At 40.2% G+C, this 23,787-nt stretch overlaps 1 protein-coding gene across 11 annotated transcripts in view; it reads left to right on the top strand.

Moving 5' to 3' along the window:
• Ube2e2 (ubiquitin-conjugating enzyme E2E 2) overlaps positions 1-23,787 on the top strand; it is a 320,722-nt gene that overhangs the window by 205,018 nt on the left and 91,917 nt on the right. Inside the window, exon 1 of one of the 11 annotated variants that reach the window (XM_011244758.3) lies at positions 13,341-18,463. The exons of the other annotated variants lie outside the window; for them this stretch is intronic. Within the exon in view, the coding sequence (XP_011243060.1) occupies positions 18,342-18,463 (122 nt within the window). The 5' untranslated portion in view covers positions 13,341-18,341. Of the gene's footprint in view, positions 1-13,340; positions 18,464-23,787 lie in introns of those variants that run through there. 11 annotated transcript variants of the gene reach the window in all.

Genomic DNA, 23,787 nt, shown 5'->3' with positions numbered 1-23,787 from the left:
CTTTTGTACTGTCCTGCCTTTTGTTATGCCCCATGGAGCAGTTGGCTGGAGAATGAGTGAGATGCTGGTGTGGCACTCTCATTAGTTAAAGAAGAAGGTAATATTTCAGCATTTCAGCTTTCATAGGCATCTCTTCTCAGGAAAGGCATCAGGTCCATTTATTCCATTTTATTGTAAGGTACCTTTTTTTCTAGACTAGTCCTATTTCTCCTTTTACAAACTTTACAATCACAAATAAATTACCACAGAGGAAAAATATCTTCCTTTTTATATAATAGACAGGAAAAATCTGATCATTAATACATAAGAAATTGATTCCAAACTGGGCCAGGGCCCTGAGCAGATCTTGGGTGCAAACTCCACAGCCATTTCCACAACACCCAGAGGAAATTCCACTTCCAGGCACTCTAACACACCCAGAATCATAGGATCAGAAGTGAAGAGGACACAACATCTGTCCCAACACTGGGGGTAACTGGGACAAGAAGGATCCAGGGACATGGGAACCCCACCTGACCAGTGGCACATGTTTATTCCAGACTGAGCCATGGCCCTGAGGAGACCTTGAGCATGCACTCCACAACCAATCCCACAACACCCAGAGGAAGATCTACTCCCAGACCCTATAACACTCAAGGATCATAGGATCAACATGCCTCTAGCAGACGTTGGGCGTGAACTCCAAAGCCAGTACCACAACACCCAGAGAAAGCTTCACTCCCAGTAGCTCTAACACATCCAGGATCACAGGATCACAGTATTCCAGGAGCATGGCCACACCACGATGTCAGGATCCCAGAGGCAGCTTGACTCCCAGGAACCCTGACACACCCAGGGTCTCAGGATCACAGGATCCCAGAATCACAGGATCACAGAGACAGCTGTACTATGAGGAGTTCTGACACAATCAGGATCACAGGAATGACAGGCTCCACTCAGATATAGCAAGGGCAGGTAGCACTAGAGGTAACCAGTGGTTAGAAGCAAGCTTAAGAACAGAAGCAACAGAAAACAACGTTACTTGGCATCATCAAAATCTCCCACCATAGCAAGTCCTGGACACAACATCACACAGGAAAAACAAGATTCAGACCTAAAATCACTTCTCATGATGATAGAGGATTTTAAGAAGGACATAAATAACTCCTCTACAGAAATACAAGAGCTGGGCCTGATGTTGCATGCCTTTAATCCCAGTACTTGGGATGCAGAGGCAGGCGGATTTCTGAGTCTGAAGCCAGCCTGGTCTACAAAGTGAGTTCCAGTACATCCAGGGCTATACAGAGAAACACTGTCTCCAAAAACCAAAAATAAATAAATTAATTAAATAAAATAGGAAAAGAAAAGACAAGAAATACAAGAGAACACAAGCAAATAGGTAGAAGTCCTTAAAGAGGAAACACAATAATCCTTTAAAGAATTACTTGAAACACAATCAAACAAGCGAAAGAAATGAACAAAACCATCCAAGATCTAAATATGGAAATAGAAACAATAAAGAAGGGGTTCCTGGATTCCACCTAGACTGGTTTGCACAGGTGAGAGTGTGCACTGCAGAGGCTAACAGCCTCTAGGACAGGCAAAAGCCACAGAGCTTCTGAGGCAGACTGGTTTTTGGGCTCTGGACATCCCGGCACCTTCCCTACCAGAGGAGAGGTGTCCTCCCTGCCCGGGAGGGCTTTGCCGCAGTACCTAGTTGAGCCATGTTCGTTCCCAGATAGCAACAAGACTAGTCAGCGCAAATGAGAGTGTGGACTACGGAAGCTACACAGATTCTGGGATAAGCCCTGTTTCGGGCCTTCATCTTCTGCCAGGACGTAGGTCCGAACACCAGCTATCTGTCCACCTTCCCTGCAAGAGGAAAGCTTGCCTGCAGAGAGTGCTCTAACCACTGAAATTCAGGAGAGAACTAGTCCTCCAGGTCTGCTGATAGAGGCTGAAAGAATCACGAGAGGAACAAGCTCTAACCAGAGACAATTATAACAACTAACTCCAGAGATTACCAGATGGCAAAAAGCAAATGTAAGAATCTTACTAACAGAAACCAAGAACACTCACCATCATCATAACCCAGCACTCCAAACTTAACGAGCCGTGGACACCCCAACACACCCGAAAAGCTAGGTCCTGATTTAAAAGCATATCTCATGATGATGGTAGAGGACATCAAAAAGGACTTTAATAACTCACTTAAAGAAATACAGGAGAACACTGCTAAAGAGTTACGAGTCCTTAAAGAAAAACAGGAAAACACAACCAAAGAGGTAGAAATCCTTAAAGAAATACAGGAAAACACGTCCAAACAGGTGATGGAAATGAACAAAACCATACTAGACCTAGACCTAAAAAGGGAAGGAGACACAATAAAGAAAACCCAAAGTGGGGGGGGGGGGGGGGAGTGTATTGGAGACTTTTTGGATACCGTTGGAAATGTAAATGAGGAAAATATCGAATAAAAAAAATTAATTCTACAAAAAAAAGAGAGAGAGAACCCAAAGTGAGGCAACGCTGGAGATAGAAATCCTAGGAAAGAAATCTGGAACCATAGATGCGAGCATCAGCAACAGAATACAAGAGATGGAAGAGAGAATCTCAGGTGCAGAAGATTCCATAGAGGACATCTGCACAACAATCGAAGAAAATACAAAAAGCAAAAAGATCCTAACTCAAAGCATCCAGAAAATCCAAGACACAATGAGAAGACGAAACTGACAAATAATAGGAATAGAAGAGAATGAAGATTTTCAACTAAAACGCCAGCAAATATCTTCAACAAAATTATAGAAGAAAACTTCCCAAACCTAAAGAAAGAGATGCCCATGAACATACAAGAAGCCTACAGAACTCCAAATAGACTGGACCAGAAAAGAAATTCCTCCCGACACATAATAATCAGAACAACAAATGCACTAAACAAAGATAGAATAATAAAAGCAGTAAGGGAAAAAGGTCAAGAAACATATAAAGGCAAGCCTATCAGAATTACACCACACTTTTTAGCAGAGACTATGAAAGCCAGAAGATCCTGGACAGATTGATGTAATACAGACACAAAGAGAACACAAATGTAAGCCCAGGCTACTACACCCAACCAAACGTTCAATTGCCATAGAAGGAGAAACCAAAGTATTCCACTACAAAACCAAATACACACATTATCTTTCCACGAATCCAGCCCTTCTAAGGATAATAACAAAAAAAAAAAAAAAAAAAAAAAAAAAAAAAAAAAAAAAACCAATACAAGGACAGAAACCACATCCTAGAAAAAGCAAGAAAGTAATCCTTCAACAAACCTAAAAGAAGACAGCCACAAGAACAGAATGCCAACTCTAACAACAAAAATAATAGGAAGCAACAATTACTTTTCCTTAATATCTCTTAATATCAATGGACTCAATTCCCCAATAAAAAGACATAAACTAACAGACTGGCTACAGAAACAGGACCCAACATTTTGCTGCTTATAGGAAACCCATCTCAGGGAAAAAGACAGACACTACCTCAGAGTGAAAGGCTGGAAAACAATATTCCAAGCAAATGGTCTGAAGAAACAAGCTGGAGTAGCCAGCCATTCTAATATCTAATAAAATCGATTTCCAACTCAAAGTTATCAAAAAAGATAAGGAGGAGCACTTCATACTCATCAAAGGTAAAATCTCCCAAGAGGAACTCTCAATTCTGAATATCTATGCTCCAAATGAAAGGGCAGCCATATTCATTAAAGAGACTTTTGTAAAGCTCAGAGCACATATTTCACCTCACACAATAATAGTGGGAGACTTCAACACACCACTTTCATCAATGTACAGATCGTGGAAACAGAAACCAATCAGGTACACAGTGAAACTAACAGATGTTATGAAACAAATGGATTTAACAGATATCTACAGAACATTTTACCCTTAAACAAAAGAATATAACTTCTTAGCACCTCATGGTACCTTCTCCAAAATTGACCATATACTTGGTCACAAAGCAGGTCTCAACAGATAAAAAATGTTGAAGTTGTTCCATGAATTCTATCAGATCACCATGGACTAAGGCTGATCTTCAGTAACAACATAAATAATAGAAAGCCAACATTCATATGGAAACTAAAAAACACTCTTCTCAATGATACCTTGGTCAAGGAAGGAATAAAGAAATAAGAGTTTTTGGAGTTTAATGAAAATGAAGCCACAACATACCCAAACTTATGGGACACAATGAAAGCATTTCTAAGAAGAAAACTCATAGCTCTGAGTGCCTCCAAAAAGAAACTAGAGAGAGCACACACTAGCATCTTGACAACACACCTAAAAGCTCTAGGACAAAAGGAAACAAATTCACCCAAGAAGAGTAGACAGAAGGAAATAATCAAACTCAAGGGCTAAATCAACGAAGTGGAAACAGGAAGAACTATTCAAAGAATCAAGCAAACCAGGAGCTGGTTCTTTGAGAAAATCAACAAGATAGATAAACCCTTAGCCATACTCACTAGAGGGCACAGGACAGCATCCTAATTAACAAAATCAGAAATGAAAAGGGAGACATAACAACAGATCATGAAGAAATCCCAAACACCATCAGATCCTTCTACAAAAGGATATACTCAACAAAACTGGAAAACTTGGGTGAAATGGACAAATTTCTAGACAGATACCAGGGAACAAAGTTAAATAAGGATCAGGTTAATGATCTAAACAGACCTATATCCCCTAAAGAAATAAAAGCAGTCATTAATAATCTCCCAACCAAAAAAAAAACAAAAAAAAAAAGCCCAGGACCAGATGGGTTTAGTGGACAGTTCTCTCAGACCTTCAAAGAAGACCCAATTCCAACTCTTCTTAAACTATTCCACAAAATAGAAACAGAAAATACTCTACCCAATTCATTCTATGAAGCCACAATTACTCTGATACCTAAACCACAGAAAGACCCAACAAAGATAGAGAACTATGGACAAATTTTCCTTATGAATATCGATGCAAAAATACTCAATAAAATCCTCGCAATCTGAATCCAAGAACAAATCAAAACAATCATCCATCATGACCAAGTAGGCTTCATTCCAGTGATGCAGGGATGGTTTAATATACAGAAATCCATCAACGTAATCCATTATATAAAGAAACTCAAAGACAAAAAATACATGATCATCTTGTTAGATGCAGAGAAAGCATTCATGATAAAAGTCTTGGAAAGATCATTAATTCAAGGCCCATACCTAAACATGATAAAGGCAATCTAGAGCAAACCAGTAGCCAAAATAAAAGCAAATGGTGAGAAGCTTGAAGAAATCCCACTAAAATCAGAGACTAGACAAGGCTGTACACTTTCTCCCTACCTATTCAACATTGTACTTGAAGTTCTAGCCAGAGCAATTCGGCAACAAAAGGACATAAAGGGGATACAAATTGAAAGGAAGAACTCAAAATATCACTTTTTGCAGATATGATAGTATCTATAAGTGACCCTAAAAAATTACACCAGAGAACTCCTAAAGCTGATAAGCAGCTTCAGTGAAGTAGCTGGATATAAAATTAACTCAAACAAGTCAATGGCCTTTCTCTACACAAAGGATAAACAGGCTGAGAGAGAAATTAGGGAAACAACACCCTTCTCAGTAGTCACAAATAATATAAAATACTTTGGGGTGACTGTAACTAAGGAAGTGAAATATCTGTATGATAAGAACTTCAAGTCCCTGAAGAAAGAAATTGAAGAAGACCTCAGAAGATGGAAAGATCTTCCGTGCTCATGGATGGGCAGGATCAATATAATAAAAATGGCTCTCTTGACAAAAGCAATCTAGAGATTCAATGCAATCCCCATCAAAATTCCAACTCAATTCTTCAACGAATTAGAAAGGGCAATCTACAAATTCATCTGGAATAACAAAAAATCTAGGATAGCAAAAACTCTTCTTAAAGATAAAAGAACCTATGGTGGAATCACCATGCCTAACCTAAAGCTGTACTACAGAGCAATAGTGATTTAAAAAACAAACAAACAAAAAAAAAAAAAAACTGCATGGTATTGGTATAGCGACACACAAGTAGACCAATGGAATAGAATTGAAGACCCAGAAATGAACCCACACACCTATGGTCACATGATCTTTGACAAGGGAACTAAAACCATCCAGTGGCCAAAAGACAGCATTTTCAATAAATGATGCTAGTATAACTGGCAGTTATTATGTAGAAGAATGCAAATTGATCCATGCCTATCTCCTTGTACAAAGGTCAAATCTAAGTAGATCAAGGAACTCCACATAAAACCAGAGACACTGAAACTTATAGAGGAGAAAGTGGGGAAAAGCCTGGAAGATATGGGCACAGGGGAAATTTTCCTGAATAGAACAGTAATGTCTTGTCCTGTAAGATCGAGAATCAACAAATGGTTCCTCATAAAATTACAAAGCTTCTGTAAGGGAAAAGACACCATCATTAACACAAAAAGGTCACCAACAGATTGGGAAAGAATCTTTACCTATCCTAAATCAGATAGGGGACTAATATCCAATATATATAAAGAACTCAAAAAGTGGACTCCATAAAATCAAATAACCCCATTTAAAAAATGGGGCTCACAGCTAAATCAAGAATTCTCACCTGAGGAAAACCGAATGGCTGAGAACATCTGAAAAAAATGTTTTTCATCCTTAATCATCAGGGAAATGCAAATCAAAACAACCCTGAGATTCCACCTCACACCAGACAGAATAGCTAAGATTAAAAATTCAGGTGACAGCAGATGCTGGCAAGGATGTGGAGAAAGAGGAACACTCCTCCACTGTTGGTGGGATTGCAAACTTGTACAACCACTCTGGAAATCAATCTGGCAGTTCCTCAGAAAATTGGACATACTGCTATCGGAGGATCCCACAATACCTCTCCTGGGCATATATTCAGCAGATGTTCCAACTGCTATGTTCATAACAGCCTTATTTGTAATAGCCAGAAGCTGAAAAGAATCCAGATTCCCCTCAACAGAGGAATGGATACAGAAAATGTGGTACATTTACACAATGGAGTACTACCCAGCTATTAAAAAGAATGAATTTATGAAATTCCTAAGCAAATGGATGGACCTGGAGGGCATCATCCTGAGTGAGATAACCCAATCACAAAAGAACTCACATGATATGTACTCACTGGTAAGTGGATATTAGCCCAGAAACTTAGAATACCCAAGATACAAGATACAATTTGCAAAAAACATGAAAACGAAAATGTGGACACTTTGCCCCTTCTTAGAATTGGGAACAAAACACCCATGGAAAGAAAGTTTGGAGCTGAGATGAAAGGATGGACCATCTAGAGACTGCCATATCCAGGAATCCATCCCATAATCAGCCTCCAAACGCTGACACCATTGCACACACTAGCAAGATTTTGCTGAAAGGACCCTGATATAGCTGTCTCTTGTGAGGCTATGCCAGGGCCTAGCAAACACAGAAGTGGATGCTCACAGTCAGCTATTGGATGGATCACAGGGCCCCCAATGGAGGAGCTAGAGAAAGTACCCAAGAAGCTAAAGGGGTCTGCAACCTTATAGATGGAACAACAATATGTACCCCCGAGCTTGTGTCTCTAGCTGCATATGAATTAGAAGATGGCCTAGTTGGCCATCAGTGGAAAGAGAGGCCCATTGGTCTTGCAAACTATATATGCCTCAGTACAGGGGAACACCAGGGCCAGGAAGTTGGAGTGGGGGTGTAGGGTAGTGGGGGGGTGGAGTGTATGTGGTACTTTTGGGATAGCATTGGAAATGTAAATGAAGAAAATATCTAATTAAAATAAAATAAATAAATAAATAAATAAATAATAAATAATTTAAAAAAAGAAACAATAAAGAAATCACAAAGGGAGACAACTCTGGAGTTAGTAAACCTAGGAAAGAGATCAGGAATCATAGATGCAAGAATCACCAACAGAATACAAGAGATAGAAGAGAGAATGTCTGGTCCAGAAGATTCCATAGAACAAACACATTGACACAATAGTCAAAGAAAATGGCAAAAAAAACCAAAGGCTCCTAACCCAAATCACCCAGGAAATCCAGGACATAATGAGAAGAGCAAACCCAAAGATAATAGGTATAGAAGAGAGTTGACGATTCCCAACTTAAAGGGCCAGCAAATATCTTCAACAAAATTATAGAAGAAAACTTCCCTAACCTAAAGCAAGAGATGCCTGTGACCATATAAGAAGCCTACAGAACTCCAATTATACTCACCCAGAAATGACATTCCTCTTGTCACATAGTAATCAAAACACCAAATGTACTAAACAAAGAAAGAATATTAAAAGCAGTAAGGGTAAAAGGTCCAGTAACATATTATGGCAGACGTCTCAACTGAGTCTATGAAAGCTAGAAGATCCTGGGCAGATGTCCTACAGACCTTAAGAGAACACAAATGCCAGCCCAGGCTACTATACCCAGCAAAACTCTCAATTACCATATACAGAGAAAACAAGATATTCCATGACAAAACCAAATTTACACAATATGTTTCCATAAATCCAGCCCAAGGAGAATGGAAAATAGGAACACATGGAGGGAAGCTATACCCTAGAAGAAGCATGAAAGTAATCTTTCAACAAACGCAAGAGAAGATAGACACACAAACATAATTCCACCTCTAACAATTAAATTAACAGAAAGTAACAATCACTTTTTCCTTAATATCAACATCAGTGAGCTCAAGTCCCCCAATAAAAAGACATAGACTAACAGACTGGATATGTAGACAGTTCCAGCATTTTGCTGCATACAGGAAATGCACCTCAGTGTCAAAGACAGACATTACCTCAGAGTAAAAGGTTGGAAAACAATTTTACAAGCAAATGATCCCAAGAAACAAGCTGGAATAGGCCAATTTAATATTGAATAAAATCAACTTTCAACTAAAAGTTATCAAAAAAGATAAGGAAGGACACTTCATACTGGTCAAAGAAAAAAAATTCTACCAAGAAGAACTATCAGGTCTGAACATCTGTGCTCCAAATCCACATTCATAAAAGAAATTTTACTAAAGCTCAAAGCAAACATTGCACCCCAAACAATAATAGTGGGAGACTTTAACACCCCACTCTCAGCAACGAATCCTGGAAACAGAAATTAAACAGAAACACAACAAAACTAACAAAAGCTATGAACTGAATGGATCTAACAGATATTTATAAAACATTTCATCCTAAAGCAAAAGAATATACCTTCTTCTCAGCACCTCATGGTACCTTCTTTAAAACTGACCATATAATTGGTCACAAAACAGGCCTGAAGAGATTTAAAAAAAAAAAAAAAGATTGAAAGAATTCCACACCTGCCCTCCTGATCCCCCGCACACGTGTCCTCTTGTTCCCACACATACCTGTCCTCCTGCTCCACACACACGTGTCCTCCTGCTCCACACACACCTGTCCTCCTGCTCCTACACCTGTCCTGCTATTCCTAAAGAGCACTCACATTTGCTGACCCCTAGCCCTATAGCTGTCCATTCAAATCACAAGAGACTTGTTTATTTAAAGCCAAATCCAGCATCTTCTCAAATTCTAAGAGGAAACTTGAAACACTAGAGACTTAGAAACTCTGATCACTGGCATTTTGTAATTCTGAAGGGATACTAGACTGGTTAGGTAAATACTGAGTTCTGATGTAGAAGTTCCAGGGGGGTTCGTTTCAGTTTCAAACTACTGAAGCCTTTAACCTTGTATTATGTCAGTTGGATGTCCAAAGCATACAGTATACAGATGTCCATAAGCATACATCTATGGAGGTGGGAGGCAGCTGTTGTGTTGTTTCCACTAATATGGGAATAGTAATTGCTGAAGTAGAATTGCCCTTGTATTCATGGAAAGACTTGGAGAGGAAAGCTTGATATGTGCCACCATCTTTGAGTAGGGCAAACCGGGTACTATCCAGTACTATAGACTTGCTCAGAGAAGACTATAACTTATTTCCTGTGAATGAATCAGCCCCTGTATTGATCAAGTATCATTGATCCTGTGTTAGTTTTGATGATAGCATGATCTATATAGCTCTATGACATGGATTTGCTAATTGTACTACACTTGCAGCATTATGAGGAGACAAAAATCTCATGTGTCATGTTTATTTTTTTATACATACTAAACACAGAGACAAAAATAAGAAATGACCACTTGGGACCTTTGGAATACTTAACATTTACCCTTGTTGTGACATTATGCTCAGGAATGTTTCATATTTAGACATATTATTATAAAGCATTGCTTTATAATTTAAATTGAACCTCTCCTGTGTTCATATTTTTAATTTTAGATTTATATTTTAGTTCCTGGCTTTCTGTAGTTTAGTTGTAATTATAAAGCCTGCTACAAGTGACAGTGTAAAGCTACAAATGACAGTGTAAAGCTACAAGTGAAAGAATGAGGATACTTTTTAAATAAAGAGTGGATGGGGAAGCAGCTCAGCAGGGTTGCCTGGAGTGCAAGAGCCCCACCTTCAGTCCCCAACTGAGGCAAACCACCCTGCCACCCCCCAACCAGCGTGATCAGCTGACTGTTTAGCCTCCCTGGACTAAGGTGTGGTCCCTGTGGCTGGCAGTATAGGCACTTTGCAGTAATAGCTTTTCCACAGGGATGAGAGGAAACTTCTCCAGGACTCTGTGTTGAGCCCATTGTGTCAACTCTCTGATGACCTGAGTGGGAGGTTGGCTGACAGCCATGGGATGAGTCACCTTCCCAGTTCACTGTGGACAGTGGTAACATTTGGTGCACGTCTGCTCATAAATGTTAAGACACACAAAAGCACCTATCGGTCTAATTTGGTTTTCCCAAGGTATCCTGATTCTGCAATGATTCTTTAATATTCCTCAGATCCCTGTCCAAACAACAAAACCACCTCCCTTCCTAGCAGTCAGGGATAAATATTGCTGAGGTCATGTATCCTTCCTTTATGCAGATGAGCAGGCCCAGGGCTCCAGCTGAGCTGAACCTGCCAGCCTTTCTCTCCAGCACTCTGAATTAAGCTACAATAAAGCAGCACCCAATTCACAGCTAGTTCTGACTTACTTTTCTGTTATTAGTCATGAAAGGGAAGGTCCTGGAGATATGGGAATCTGGGTTACTTGTAAATGTACTCTTCCCATGCCTTTTAAACATTTGTAGGTCTAATCCTGTATACCATTTCCATTGTATTGCCTACTGGCCTTATGCCCATGTAACTTCTGACCCAGTAGGGACTCACAGGTAGCACAGAATCTGCTCATCCTTGTAACATACCAGAAACTTTTTAAACAGAAAGTTGTTTTCTGTCACAGAGTGTCATTAATATGCATGTGATTTCACTCTTTGTCTCACTGTGTAGAATAGCCTGACATCAAAGTCACTATGTAACCCAAGCTTACATTGAATTCAGGGTCCTTGTGTGTCAGCCTCCACCACTGTGAAACCATCTGTGATTTCTTTTTTGGTGCTTTCCAGATAGTCCATGATCCATTATCTGTAATGGACAAGACTTGTGCCCTTTGATCCACTGGTCACAGGAGTACCTTGGCCTAAACCTACTAGAGAATATGCCATTGCTCATACACATTCTCTGTCTCTTGAACACACAGCCTCCAAAATATGAAGCTGTTTATCTCTTTCTAGATGGTGGATGTAAAGAAACACAAGTGTTCTTCACCTTAGAATTTGGTCTGTGTCACTCAGAACTACTTTAAGTACTTGAGATACATGCTACATTCCTTAATTTTACTGAGTATGTGAAACATGTGTTGCAGATAGATTGACTAAGTTCCCTTCTACTTCTTGGTCATGAGATCAAGATACATAATTGTCAGTGTACTGACATGTGAAGATGAACCAGAAGATATCTAGAGGGTTGGTGTTATTCTAGGGCAAGGCAATAGCTATCCCTGCCAGTGTGACAGTGATTTGCTTTTGATCCTGATATGGACTGAAAAGAAAGGTCCTCTAACAGTGCCTAAGAACATAGTGCCAAAAGCTCTTTTAAGACCCTCTCTAGCTTGATAGCTATTATTGGGGACTCTATCAGTTTCAGAGTATAGGTCTATCTTAAGTATGGTTTCATTACTGTGAAGAGGCACCATGACAATGGCAACTCTTATAAAGGAAAACATTTAATCGGGGCTGGTTTGTAGTTCAGAGGTTTAGTCCATCATTGTCATGATGGGAAGCATGGTAGCATGCAGGTAGACATGCTGCTGGAGAAGGAGCTGAGAGTTTTTCATCTTGATCTGAAAGTCCACCCCCACAGTGTTTCTCCAACAAGGCCACACTTCTTAATAGTGTCATTTCCTATGGGCCAAGCATTCAAACACATGAGCATGGAAAGTCATACCTGTTCAAATCACTGTAGGTACATTTCCATGTTTTTATTCCTTATGTGATATTAACCACACCTCTCCATCATTAGATCCTTGACAATGGGTTTCTATTTCTAGCATATGCAGTTTTGCTCTGATTTGCTGTCTTAGTCTGGGATAAAGTACATAGGGTGAGTTTCAGAGGCTTAGTTATATCCAGCCTTTCTCAGAGAAAAAAAATGACATCCACACCCTCATGTGAGGTTATGAAACTCTGAAAAGAGGACATACTTTCAGGTTGACTTTGCAGACCCACTGCAACTACCGTGGAACGTAAATGAAAGCTTCCACATTCTGGCTGACCAATGGTGACAACACTTGAACAGGCCCATGCTGCTTCCTCTACTTGTCCTTAAGGTGTGGTACTGGAGAGACAGCTCACCTGTTAAGAACATTTGCTCTTCTTTCAGAGGACCCAATTTCACTTCCTAGCACCTATGTCAGGGAGGTCACAACCAGCTGTAACTCCAGCTCCAAGGGATGTATTGCCTTCTCTGTCCTCCATGAGTACCTACATATTTGTGGTTTATGTGCCCAAACATACAAATATATCTTGTTTGACTGGGATTTCCCCTTCTTTAGGGCACTTGTCCATGCAGAGAAGTTCTTTGCTCTGTTTTCTTATAGAGGCTTTATCCTATGTCTTGCCTATTTCTTTCTTACTCCCTGGTTTAGGTGTTAAGTGTGGTAGTTAGGTTAAATGAGCTAAATGTTACTGTCTCTGTGCCCATTTTTGGTAGTGTTCACATTAACTTTTATGCTTCCCTAATGCCAGTCTGTACCTAGGTCTCTGAAGGTGATGTCAGTGCCTGACTTGTGAATTTCCTTCTCCCTCACTCAAGGCCTGGGTCACAGATGGTATCATTAATAGCTATTTAGGCAGTAAATGACTAGGTGACAAAAAGTGGAGAGAGAGGCAGTCTGCCTTAACATCAGAGCCACTCACTGACCTAAGAAGCTGATTTGAACATTACTGTTGATGCTCAAATGGCCACGGATGTTGTTATTGCCCATATTGACTTGTGCTCATGCATGTGTGCATGCACATAGACACACACACAAACAACAATTTACCAAACTGAATGGCAGCAGGTTGGAAGAGTGTACCCAGGGCAGTGGCAAAGCCTCACTCTGAGACACACAGAGGACTGTATTGTGGGAAACAGCCATTCCAGACCAAAAAGAAATCCCGAAGCCATTGTTCTGAATGGGGCAAAGCTTCCATAACTGTTTATTTTACTCACACAGTCTTGTCTGGAACCCAAGATTGAGAACTATTACAAACATCCTGACCTCACTGAAATATAATATGAGAAGAAGCCACTGTTGTTTAATATGGTGGCTTTTTAGTGCTTCATGAAATGATTTAGCCATTTTATGGCCATTGAAATCATACATTATATAGACATTCAAAGTTTTCATTAACATGTGATCTATCATGTGGATTTAAAAACACATTTCTTTCTTGGGCCAGACAGCTACATAGTTCTACATGAGGTAGCAGATCTCAGCCCCTCTCCTCCATGCCTTGAGTAGGGGCACAGGAGTTACCACGTCAGGCAGCTTCAGCTCTCATCACAGTGGTGTATGCTTAGAAAGAATAGTTCTATTTTAGGATTTGAACAGAGTAATGTATATAGATTAGATATTAGTATGATAAAGAAGACTAATTACATGTAGAAAAGCAGTGACTATCCAGCAAAGAGTGAGCTTCTGTTTTTAAAACTATTCTCCGTAAATTAAGGCAGTGTTTTTATTCTAATGGCTAAGACTATTGTGAAGAAATTTTTATCTGTGGATATCAGAGTGCTTGTAGGTAGACAGGAAGCCTTGCAGAATTTAATTTTGAATGGGTCTGTCTGGGTCACTGACCTCATAATCTTTTCAGAATGAAGATTGGCCCCACCTCTAGGAACTTTGGTCTGCTACTGAAAGGCATGCTTGTCTCTCCTGTTTGATAAAGATCTTTATTTCTAGACGTTTGACAGCAATCTTATCTGAGTGCATACTGGAACTGTTCGTGCTGATGGTGTGAAGACTGAGATGAGCCTGACTTGACCCAAGAGGTTAGGGTTAAGAATGAAGTCAGGACTTGTCTGAGTGTTAGTCACCTTTCTCCTTGCTATGCCCAGACACCTAACAAAAGCAGCTTAAGGAAAGTGTTCATTTTCACTCATGGTTTGAGGGGATACAATCCATCATGGTTGTGAAGGCAGGGTGGCATGGGCTGCTCTGGCAAGGGTAGCATGAGGCTGTTTACTCTCATCTCACTGTGTCAGAAAGCAGAGAATGCCGTGCTTAGCTGTCTTCCTCACTTTTTCCTTTTTATCCTGTTGTTGACCTTATTTCATGGTGCCACCCACATTCATGACCACTTAATTGTCTCTGGAAAAGTCCTCAAAGACGTGCCTTGTCAATACCCTAGTTGTATCTCTGTCCAATCACTCTGGCTGTCAGAATACCCATCACATGTTACAGGATATTTGATCACACTGTGAACCTCAATGTAGTGGCTCAATGTAGTGGAAGATGGAAGATGGAAGGCTCCCTCTCTCTCCTTCAACTGCTTGCCATGTGGGACTGAGCAACTGCTAGATTCTTGGACTTCCATTCGCAGCTGCTAATGACCATTGTTGGGAGTTGGACTGTAGACTGTAAGTCATCAACAAATTCATTTACTATATAGAGACTACCCATAAGTTCTGTGACTCGAGAGAACCCTGACTAATACACTCAAGATTGTGTTATTTACTGAAAAACGCCATTTTTAGTTGTGGTGTAACTCAGCCTTAACACATATCTTTAATCCAAGAGCTTTCTATTTGAATATTAAGAACAGGATAAAATAAAGTCAACCATGGATCAAGATGCAGAGCAAGCAACCAGCTGACAGAAAGTGAACATAGAATTATTAAGAAAAAAGCAGTAAAGGGATTCAGGAGGACTGGTAGACAGATGCACAGGAAGTGGACAGGAGGGACATTGAGTTTGAAGGAGGTTGTTTGAGAGAGCATAAGAGTAGATTTCCTGGTAGCACGGCATTGGCCAAAGAGGAAGTTTGGCTGGATGCTTTCTCCGCCTCTCTGAGCTATCATCCAGCTCCCAAGTCTTCATTGGTAAAAATCAAACCATTGAGATTTGTTTACAAAACAACAACAACCACAGTCAACTAAATTAATGTTTTTCTCATAGGTACTATATCCCAAGTTCGCTAATAGCCAAGTCAGGACCAACTTTAACAGTAGCATTAACTACTTGGCTTCTAAATACCTTCTATCTGCAGTCAGCTTCTCTAATAGATTAAAAGGTATCATTTATCTTCCTGTCTGTAAGATACCTTTTCTGTCTTCACACTCCGCCTTCTGTCCCTTCATCCTTTCTACTGTATAGACAGAGAGGTGCAACTGACAATAACTGGACTTCTAAATGGCTGCTGGGCCCCAGTTATAAAACAAGAAAAAAAAGCTTGAACTGGTGGCACTTAAAGTGACTGTTACAGAGTTCCAGAATATCCCTGGAAGGTATCTTCCACTGTCTGTAGTAATTGTGTGTTGTACCTAAAGCAATAACCCTGTTCATCTCACAGAAGTAGAAAACACTTCGAAAATAGAAGGGTTGTGAAGAATTTTTATTGTTAGTTATGATTTTAGATGTCATCCAACTGCCTACATGGATTTCTTTGAAAAGGAAGAAAAAACCCTTAGCCCTTCTTGTTTTTATTGGCCATTTCATTAATGCTGTATATTAGTTAGGGTTACTATTGCTGATATGAAACACTATGACCAAAACCAAGTTGAAGAGGAAAGAGTTTATTTGGCTTACACTTCCCCAGAAGAGGTTGCGAGAAACTGGTCTCCATGAACACTTTCATGTGTGCCTGTACACACACACACTCATACACACACACACACCACATACTCACACAGGGGGAGGCACATATATACATGACTAAAAATAAGATCTTTTTTAAAAATGCTTGGCTAAGAAGCTATGATGGCTAGTTTAGTTTCTGTAGAACGGTAGACTTGTATAGAAAAGTAGTTGCAATAGACCTTTCTGCCTTGGTGGGAATGTTCTAGGTTGTGGTCTCAAACATAGTCCCCATCAACCAGGGGGACTGACTAATACTTTAAAAGCACATACAAACAAAATAATTTCCTTTTCAATTTTATTTTGATGAACTTAATTTGAACTTAATTCACCACATGCCTATGATGACTAGAAAACAGTTGTGTGTTCTCTGCTTTGTCCGACATATCTGCCCTCTGAGCTTTTCTACATATGGCTTCTTTCTCTTTTTCCTTGATATCTTAGAAAATGCGCCTTGTATTAATCATAAATATGATGCTTTAATATTTATTCACCTGTATTGATGTTATATAGTTTAATTATTTTATAAAATTAAGAAAATTGACTCAATCTTAAAATTACGGACTAATATCTACTTAAGTACCCCAAGTTTATTTTCTGCTTTACATATTTTAATTTTCAGCTTCAATATATATATAGAAGTAATTAAATCCATTAAAATAACCTTTTCATTTTATTATTGCTTTTTAATGAAACTATAAAACACAGTGCATTAGTGCGGGGTTGCAATGCAGTGTGCTGACAGAACATTAAAATTAGTGCACACTAATTGCAGCATGATACTTGCAGTTTCAAATTTGATACTGAAATTTTAAGTTAAATTTTTATTTTATTTTACCTACTGTGCAAATATCCTTCCCTTCCTGGGCCATCAGTCAACTTTGCCTGTATCAAAAAAATGCTAATAAAACTGCTTGGAGCACTCAGGAGCTCAGGCTTAGCTTTTTCCATCAATGTAAAATCTCTTACAGTAGTGACTGTCCTGGTGTATGTCTGTGGCACTCACAAGCCTCAATAGGACAGCTGTGAGTTCCAGCCTGGGTCGCATAGTGAGACTGTTTGAAAAACAAAATGAAAACCGGGACAGACTTTCCACATAAAAATTGCACACACTGACTTCCCCTACTATCCATTTGGCTTCTCTACTACGTGTGTAAGCATCCGAGAATTTCAGATTGTTGCCTGGGCCTCCCATCTTATCGTAAGGTATCATCACAATGTCTGATCATATCACAGCTTACAGATGAGGCAGTGAAGGTAGAGATCATGAAGAGGAGCTTAGCTGGTCAGAGGCTCAGTCCGCTAAGAATGGTCATCCACATTCCTTGTGCCATCAGTGATATCAAGGAGACATTGATAGAAGATCCACCTGGTCTATCTGCTGTCACCTGGAGCAGGTCCAACTGAACATACAAAGTCCAAACAAGCCATAGTCAGTAACCAATCGTGTCAAGCATGCGAGAGGCAGAGATGTGCTTTATTTCTGCTACAGTATCTCAGACTTAGTTTTCATATGTAGGCTCATCACCATGAGAGTGAAGTATGTGTTCCTATTCTCTTGACAAGAAGTTTCTATGTTATCTGTCTTTTTCATGTATATACATTGTCATTTCCTGAATGTAACAGAATGAAAGAGACAAGGAAGGCAAAAAACAAACAAAGGCCCAGATGCAGCTGGTTGTCTCAGGATAACTGTCAGGAGCTCACAGTAGTATGTGGCTGACAGTTTCTAATGAAATTACTACAGTTGTTTAACCATCATGTCGGTTAATAAATGTCATTCTTCTTGGATGTTAAATTTGGTTGTTAAAATATAAACACTGGAAAGCTATCAGTTTTAGCATTGTGTGCCTTCAAGGGAATATCTTTGTATGACAATATGAAATTTGAAAAAAGATGAGTGTTAGTGTTGTAGTTGAATATTGTTGAAGAAGGAAAACATTCCAGTTTGTGTATCAACTTAGTGCCTGTTACCTATTCATGTGTGAACTTGTTCAGCATCATAATGCTCATGTAGCTGCCACACAGATTCAGGCTTGCTTGTGAGCAGTACCGTAGGAGAACATGCATCACCGCTGTGCACTGCTCTCACGGCCCTTGTGTCGCAGTGTGCATGCTCACAGTTACTCACAGAGACGTAGAAGTGAATGTTTACAGTCTTACTGACTTCCTTTCATGCCTGCACCACAATTCGGACAGCCCCCATTTTACTCGTCAGTTACTTGAATGTGAAAGGTAGTGTTTTCTAAGAATTGTATGTTCACGCCATTAATTTTTTTAGGTTTATTTATTTTATGTGTTTGAGTGTTTGACTGCATGTATGCCTGCATGTATGCTTGGTGCCTGCAGGAGTCCAAAGAGTATACTCTGGAACTAGAGTTAGACATGGTTGTGAAGCAGATATGGGTGCTGGGACTCAAACCGAGGTCTTCTGGATGAGAAACAAATGTTCTTACTGCCAAAGCAGCTCTCCAGCCCTTCGTTAATTTCTTCCTGTCTTTCTTTCTTCCTTCCTTTTTTTAATTTCTTCCTGTTTGTTTTTTTTTTTTTTTTTTTTTTTTTTTTTTGGTTTTCAAAACAAGGTTTCTCTGTATAGCCCTGCTGGCTGTCCTGAAACTCACTTTGTAGACCAGGCTGGCCTCGAACTCAGAAATCTGCCTGCCTCTGCCACACAAGTGCTAGGATTAAAGGTGTGCACCACCACCGCCCAGCCCCTCGTTAATTTCTTAAAAGACTTGATTGATAGCAAAGAGCAAAAATTATGTTTGCAAAATAAGGGAACATATGGATATGTGCATATGGACAAATAAATACGTGCAGGTGAGTACCAGTGCTAGCAAAGACTGGAGGTGCAAATACCCTGAAGCTATTAGCACAGTTATCAGTTAACAGTTAACCAGACAGTTATGAGCTACCTGAGGTGAGTGCTGGGAGCTGAAGTCCGGTCCTGGAAGAGCAGCATGTACTCTTAACTTCTGAGCCACCTCTCTAGGCCCTGACCAGCTGTATTTTAAATTTGGATTCCTGACTTAAAATAACACTATAACTTAAGTCAGTTGTTTTTCTTATCACACCACGGGAACTGTTACACTGCGACTATACAGTTCTGATGGGACTAGAAAGGGAGAAGCTTAGTTCCTAGTAGAAGGATGACATACATTTAACTCATTCTGAAAAGGGCAGGAGGCAGACAGCTGGTGCTCTAGTGGGGTCAAGTGTGTCTCACATGCTGGGCTAACCTTCTTTATGACTCCTTTCTCAAGTAGCAGCCATAGCCCAGTTGCCCAGAACAAGCCAGCTTGGGGCACTCTATCCTGTTTCTCCTGTAATTACTTGTTTGAACTGCTGAGAGCAGGACTGACTTTTCAGCAGAATGCTCAGTGGGGTGGCTGACTGGTCTGTGAAATGCATGATGCTCAGTGGAGTGACTGGTCTATGAAATGCATGATGCTCAGTGGGGTAACTGGTCTGTGAAATGCATGATGCTCAGTGGGGTGACTGGTCTGTGAAATGCATGATGCTCAGTCGGGTGGCTGGCTGGTCTGTGAAATGCATGATGCTCAGTGGGGTGACTGGTCTGTGAAAAGCGTGTTGCTCAGTGGGGTAACTGGGATGTGAAGTGCATGATACTCAGTGGGGTGGCTGACTGGTCTCTGAAATGCATGTTGCTCAGTGGGGTGACTAGTCTGTGAAATGCATGTTGCTCAGTGGGGTGGCTGGCTGGTCTGTGAAATGCATGATGCTCAGTGGGGTGACTGGTCTCTGAAATGCATGATGGCTGAGTATTTGAGCAACCAAGGAGAAAAAGTGACAGCTCAACATAAGTAGCTTCGTGACCTATGTGTCAGTCCTCCTTTCTGTATCAGGCTAGCCTCTGGTGCTCTGGTTAATGTGAACCGTTTCAAAGGCCGCTTGTTGTAGTTGTGGTACTTCTGGGAAAAATACTGAATTTTAGATTAAAGTAAGCAGGCTATTTTAAAGTTCATCATTGCCAGGCAGTGGTGGCACCCGCCTTTAATCCCAGTACTTGGGAGACAGAGGCAGAGGCAGGCAAATTTCTGAGTTAGGCCAACCTGGTCTACAGAGTGAGTTCCAGGACAGCCAGGGCTACACAGAGAAACCCTGTCTCGAAAAACCAAATAAATAAATAAATAAATAAATAAATAAATAAATAAAGTTCATCATTTCTACTGGAAACACTGTTATTAAGTCTAATTCCTGATTGTTGTGATGAGCACACTACAAAAATGCACTACATCTTTATTTTTTTTATGGAGGTTGTGATAAATATAGTTTAAAGTAGGTAAGCTGGGCGTGGTGGCACACGCCTTTAATCCCAGCACTCGGGAGGCAGAGGTAGGCGGATTTCTGAGTTCGAGGCCAGCCTGGTCTACAAAGTGAGTTCCAGGACAGCCAGGGCTATACAGAGAAACCCTGTCTTAAAAAAAAAAAAAAAAAAAAAAAAAAAAAAAGGAAGTAAGACAGAACAAAATCCCCAGGTACTAACCAAAGAAGGGCTGAGAGGCCTGGGAACTGTGCCACAGCCCTCCTTTCACAGAGTGCTTCCCAGGTTCTCATGAACCTCTGGGCTCTATTCCAGCACCACATAAACTGAGTGTGGTAGCCTACATCTATAATCTGTGGAGGATCTCAAATTCAAGGTCGTGCTTGGCTAAGATACATGAAGGCCATCTCAAAATTATGACTTAATTAAAAATAAAAGAAATTCTAAAAGAAAAACTAAGATTTGTTGAGCACTGTCCTTTTTTTAATGTAGTAATTTCTCCTATGAAAATTGGATAAGTTAGAACTGAGGTGTGCACACCTATAACTGGGATATTTAAAGCTCCCACTGTGTGCTTCTTTGAGTCTGAAGAACCTTCAAAGTCATAGTGAGTGTTAAATGAGATACTGCTGATAAACAGCTTTATAAACCAATGAGTACACTGGTTAGTACAGATTTCTCTAATCCTCAGACCCAGTTCTCTTCTGGAGACAAATACTGCTGTTCTCCATTTCAGATGTGTTCGCTCCCTGGTGCAAGAACACAGTGCCAACCATCCTTCCCAGCCACATAGCAGTGATGACAGCTCCCAATCCAGAGAATAAGAGCTGTGCTGTAAGGTGTCCTCAGAGTACTGTTTCCTCAACTCTTCAGCTTCATAGAGGAGCACATTTCTGAGATATTTACGAAATAAGCATAATCATCTCACTAATTGTAAGTTTAACCTGTGAGCATAGCAGGCCACTAGAATCCATAGGAGAGGTGAAGAGATATGTTTTCCTCACTTTTGTTCTGCTTTGATTTCTTTCCATGAGATAATATATTTTTAGATGGCCATTGTGCTGGCTAGTTTTATATCAACTTAGTACCAGCTTGAATCATTTGGGAAGAGGGAGCCTCAAGTGACAAAATGCCTCTACCAGACTGGCCTAAGAGCAAGTCTGTGGGGGCATTTTCTTGTTTATTGATTGATGTGGGAGGCCCCAGCTCACAATGGGTGGCATCTCCCCTGGGCTGGTATTCTCCTGGGTTCTAAAGGAAAACAGCTGAGCAAGCAATGAGGAGCAAGCCAGTAAGCAGCATTCCCCATGGCTTCTGCATCTGCCTCTTCCTTCTGGCTCCTGCCCTGTTTGAGTTCCTGTCCTGGATGATAAATTACATGCTGTAACATGAAATAAACCCATAGCTCTTTCAAGTTGCTTTTGGTCATGATGTTTATCACAGTAATAGAAACCCTAACTAAGACACACATTAACTGCTCTAAAAATTAATTTTAAGTACATTAGAATTCTTGTCTACATGATGTGTCTATTGGTTATTATTTTATAGTAGAATTTCTTGGAGTTTATTATATTAGAAAAACAAAACAAAGAAGTTAGAAAAAGAATTACTTGCTTAAGTTTCATGTTCTGTGTTGTAATTTGAATCTCATCCAAAGCTATAAAAAAGACCAAAAACTATAGAATAAATTGTGAGGAAACCTAAGACAGGTTGGCAGGTTAGAGGAGGGGAGCAAATCATGCTGGGAAATGAGCATTCTTCACAATGGGTTCTCTTACAGCAGGGGAAAGGTCACCTCCTAGCAGACCATGCACAGTGTTCAGCCTGTACTCAGCAGGTTGTTTCCTCTGCAGGTGCTGTCTAGATGTGCATCCCACAAGAAGTCACATTGAGACAGTGCACTTAGAGTAACAGCTCTTCTATAACTGTACATGAACTAAGAAAAAACCCAAGCTGCTAAGCCAATTCTTGTAGGCATATGGATATACATGCTAGAATTAAACACATTTTCATGTTGTTGTATAAAGTATTTACATTCAAATTCTGACCCTTAGAAGCATTAGGAAGGGCCTGGGGGAGTATGTGACATACATTGTGATGCGTTTTATACAGTTAAAGGTGTAGCATTTCTGTGCAGTTTCTGACCCCAAAATTCGGGACTGCCTGGTATTTCCCTGCTTGGTGTAGCATGCCTAATCCAGGCCTAAGGCAGAGTTTGTTTTCAGTTCTTTCTGAGATTCAAGAAGCTTCATTAGCAAAGAAAAGGAGTGGCATCAAGGTGTGACTACACAAGCTCAGCTAATAGGAATAGGGTTCCTGTTTATCAAATGGGAGAAGGAATGTTGGTGAACTGGATGGGCTGTGATCACTCAGATTCCATCTCATTGTTCTGTAAATGATGATTTCCAATAGATGTCTATTTGCCTTCAGTTTTCCACCTTACTTACTTGGGCATGTGTATTTAAACTGAACCCAGGTCTGAGGGCACACATTTTTGCCTGTTTGCTTTCAGGGTTTGCCAGATGCGCTCTTCTTACCAAGCACATCTACTCCTTGCCTCTGAAGAGCTCTCTTCCCTAAATGAATTTTACTATTCAGGTTTTTTGGGTTTTTTTGTTTGTTTGTTTTTGTTTTTGTAATAAAATGAATTTTTTTTCTCTTTTGTAAGCCTACCCAGGTAAATTAAGATCAAAGATGAAAATTACAAGTGATAAAACTAATAGACATTGTAAATTCCCCCATAATTCATTGCACTGTGATAACTTTTAGCTCACCTCCAAATTGTAATTATGAGAAATCAAGTGGGGGTAAATGAACCATGACCATGATGAAACAACACTTAAAACTACCCACAACTTGCACAGGAGAGGAGGGGAATGGAGCTGTGTGCTGGGGAACTGTCTACACACACCCAGGCCCTCTGTGGTAACCCACTTCCTGTCCCAGATGTGCCACACAAGCCCAACATGTAAGCAGATTGTGCATGAAGCTCCTGGGAAAGGTTCACAGGCTGATAGAACTGTCTCCTTTCTTGATTGTGTGAGCCTTAGAGTCTCTGTGCCCTGTGAGACCACAGGGCAGAAGGAAGCCCCCTTCTTTCACGTTGTCTTTGCCAATTCATGTATTCTTGGTTAGCATATAGAGTTTGAAAAGGAGAACACATACTTTGGAGCAAACAGTTTTCTTCTGACAGTTGAAAGCTTTTTCTCCACCCTCATTCCAGTTCTAGTGGGCTTCAGTAAAGTCAGATGCTCATTTCTGCTTTTCACATAAG

This window comes from Mus musculus, chromosome 14 (genome assembly GCF_000001635.26).
Source record: "Mus musculus strain C57BL/6J chromosome 14, GRCm38.p6 C57BL/6J".
Taxonomy (NCBI): domain Eukaryota; kingdom Metazoa; phylum Chordata; class Mammalia; order Rodentia; family Muridae; genus Mus; species Mus musculus.
This window is presented reverse-complemented; position numbering and strand designations above follow the sequence as displayed.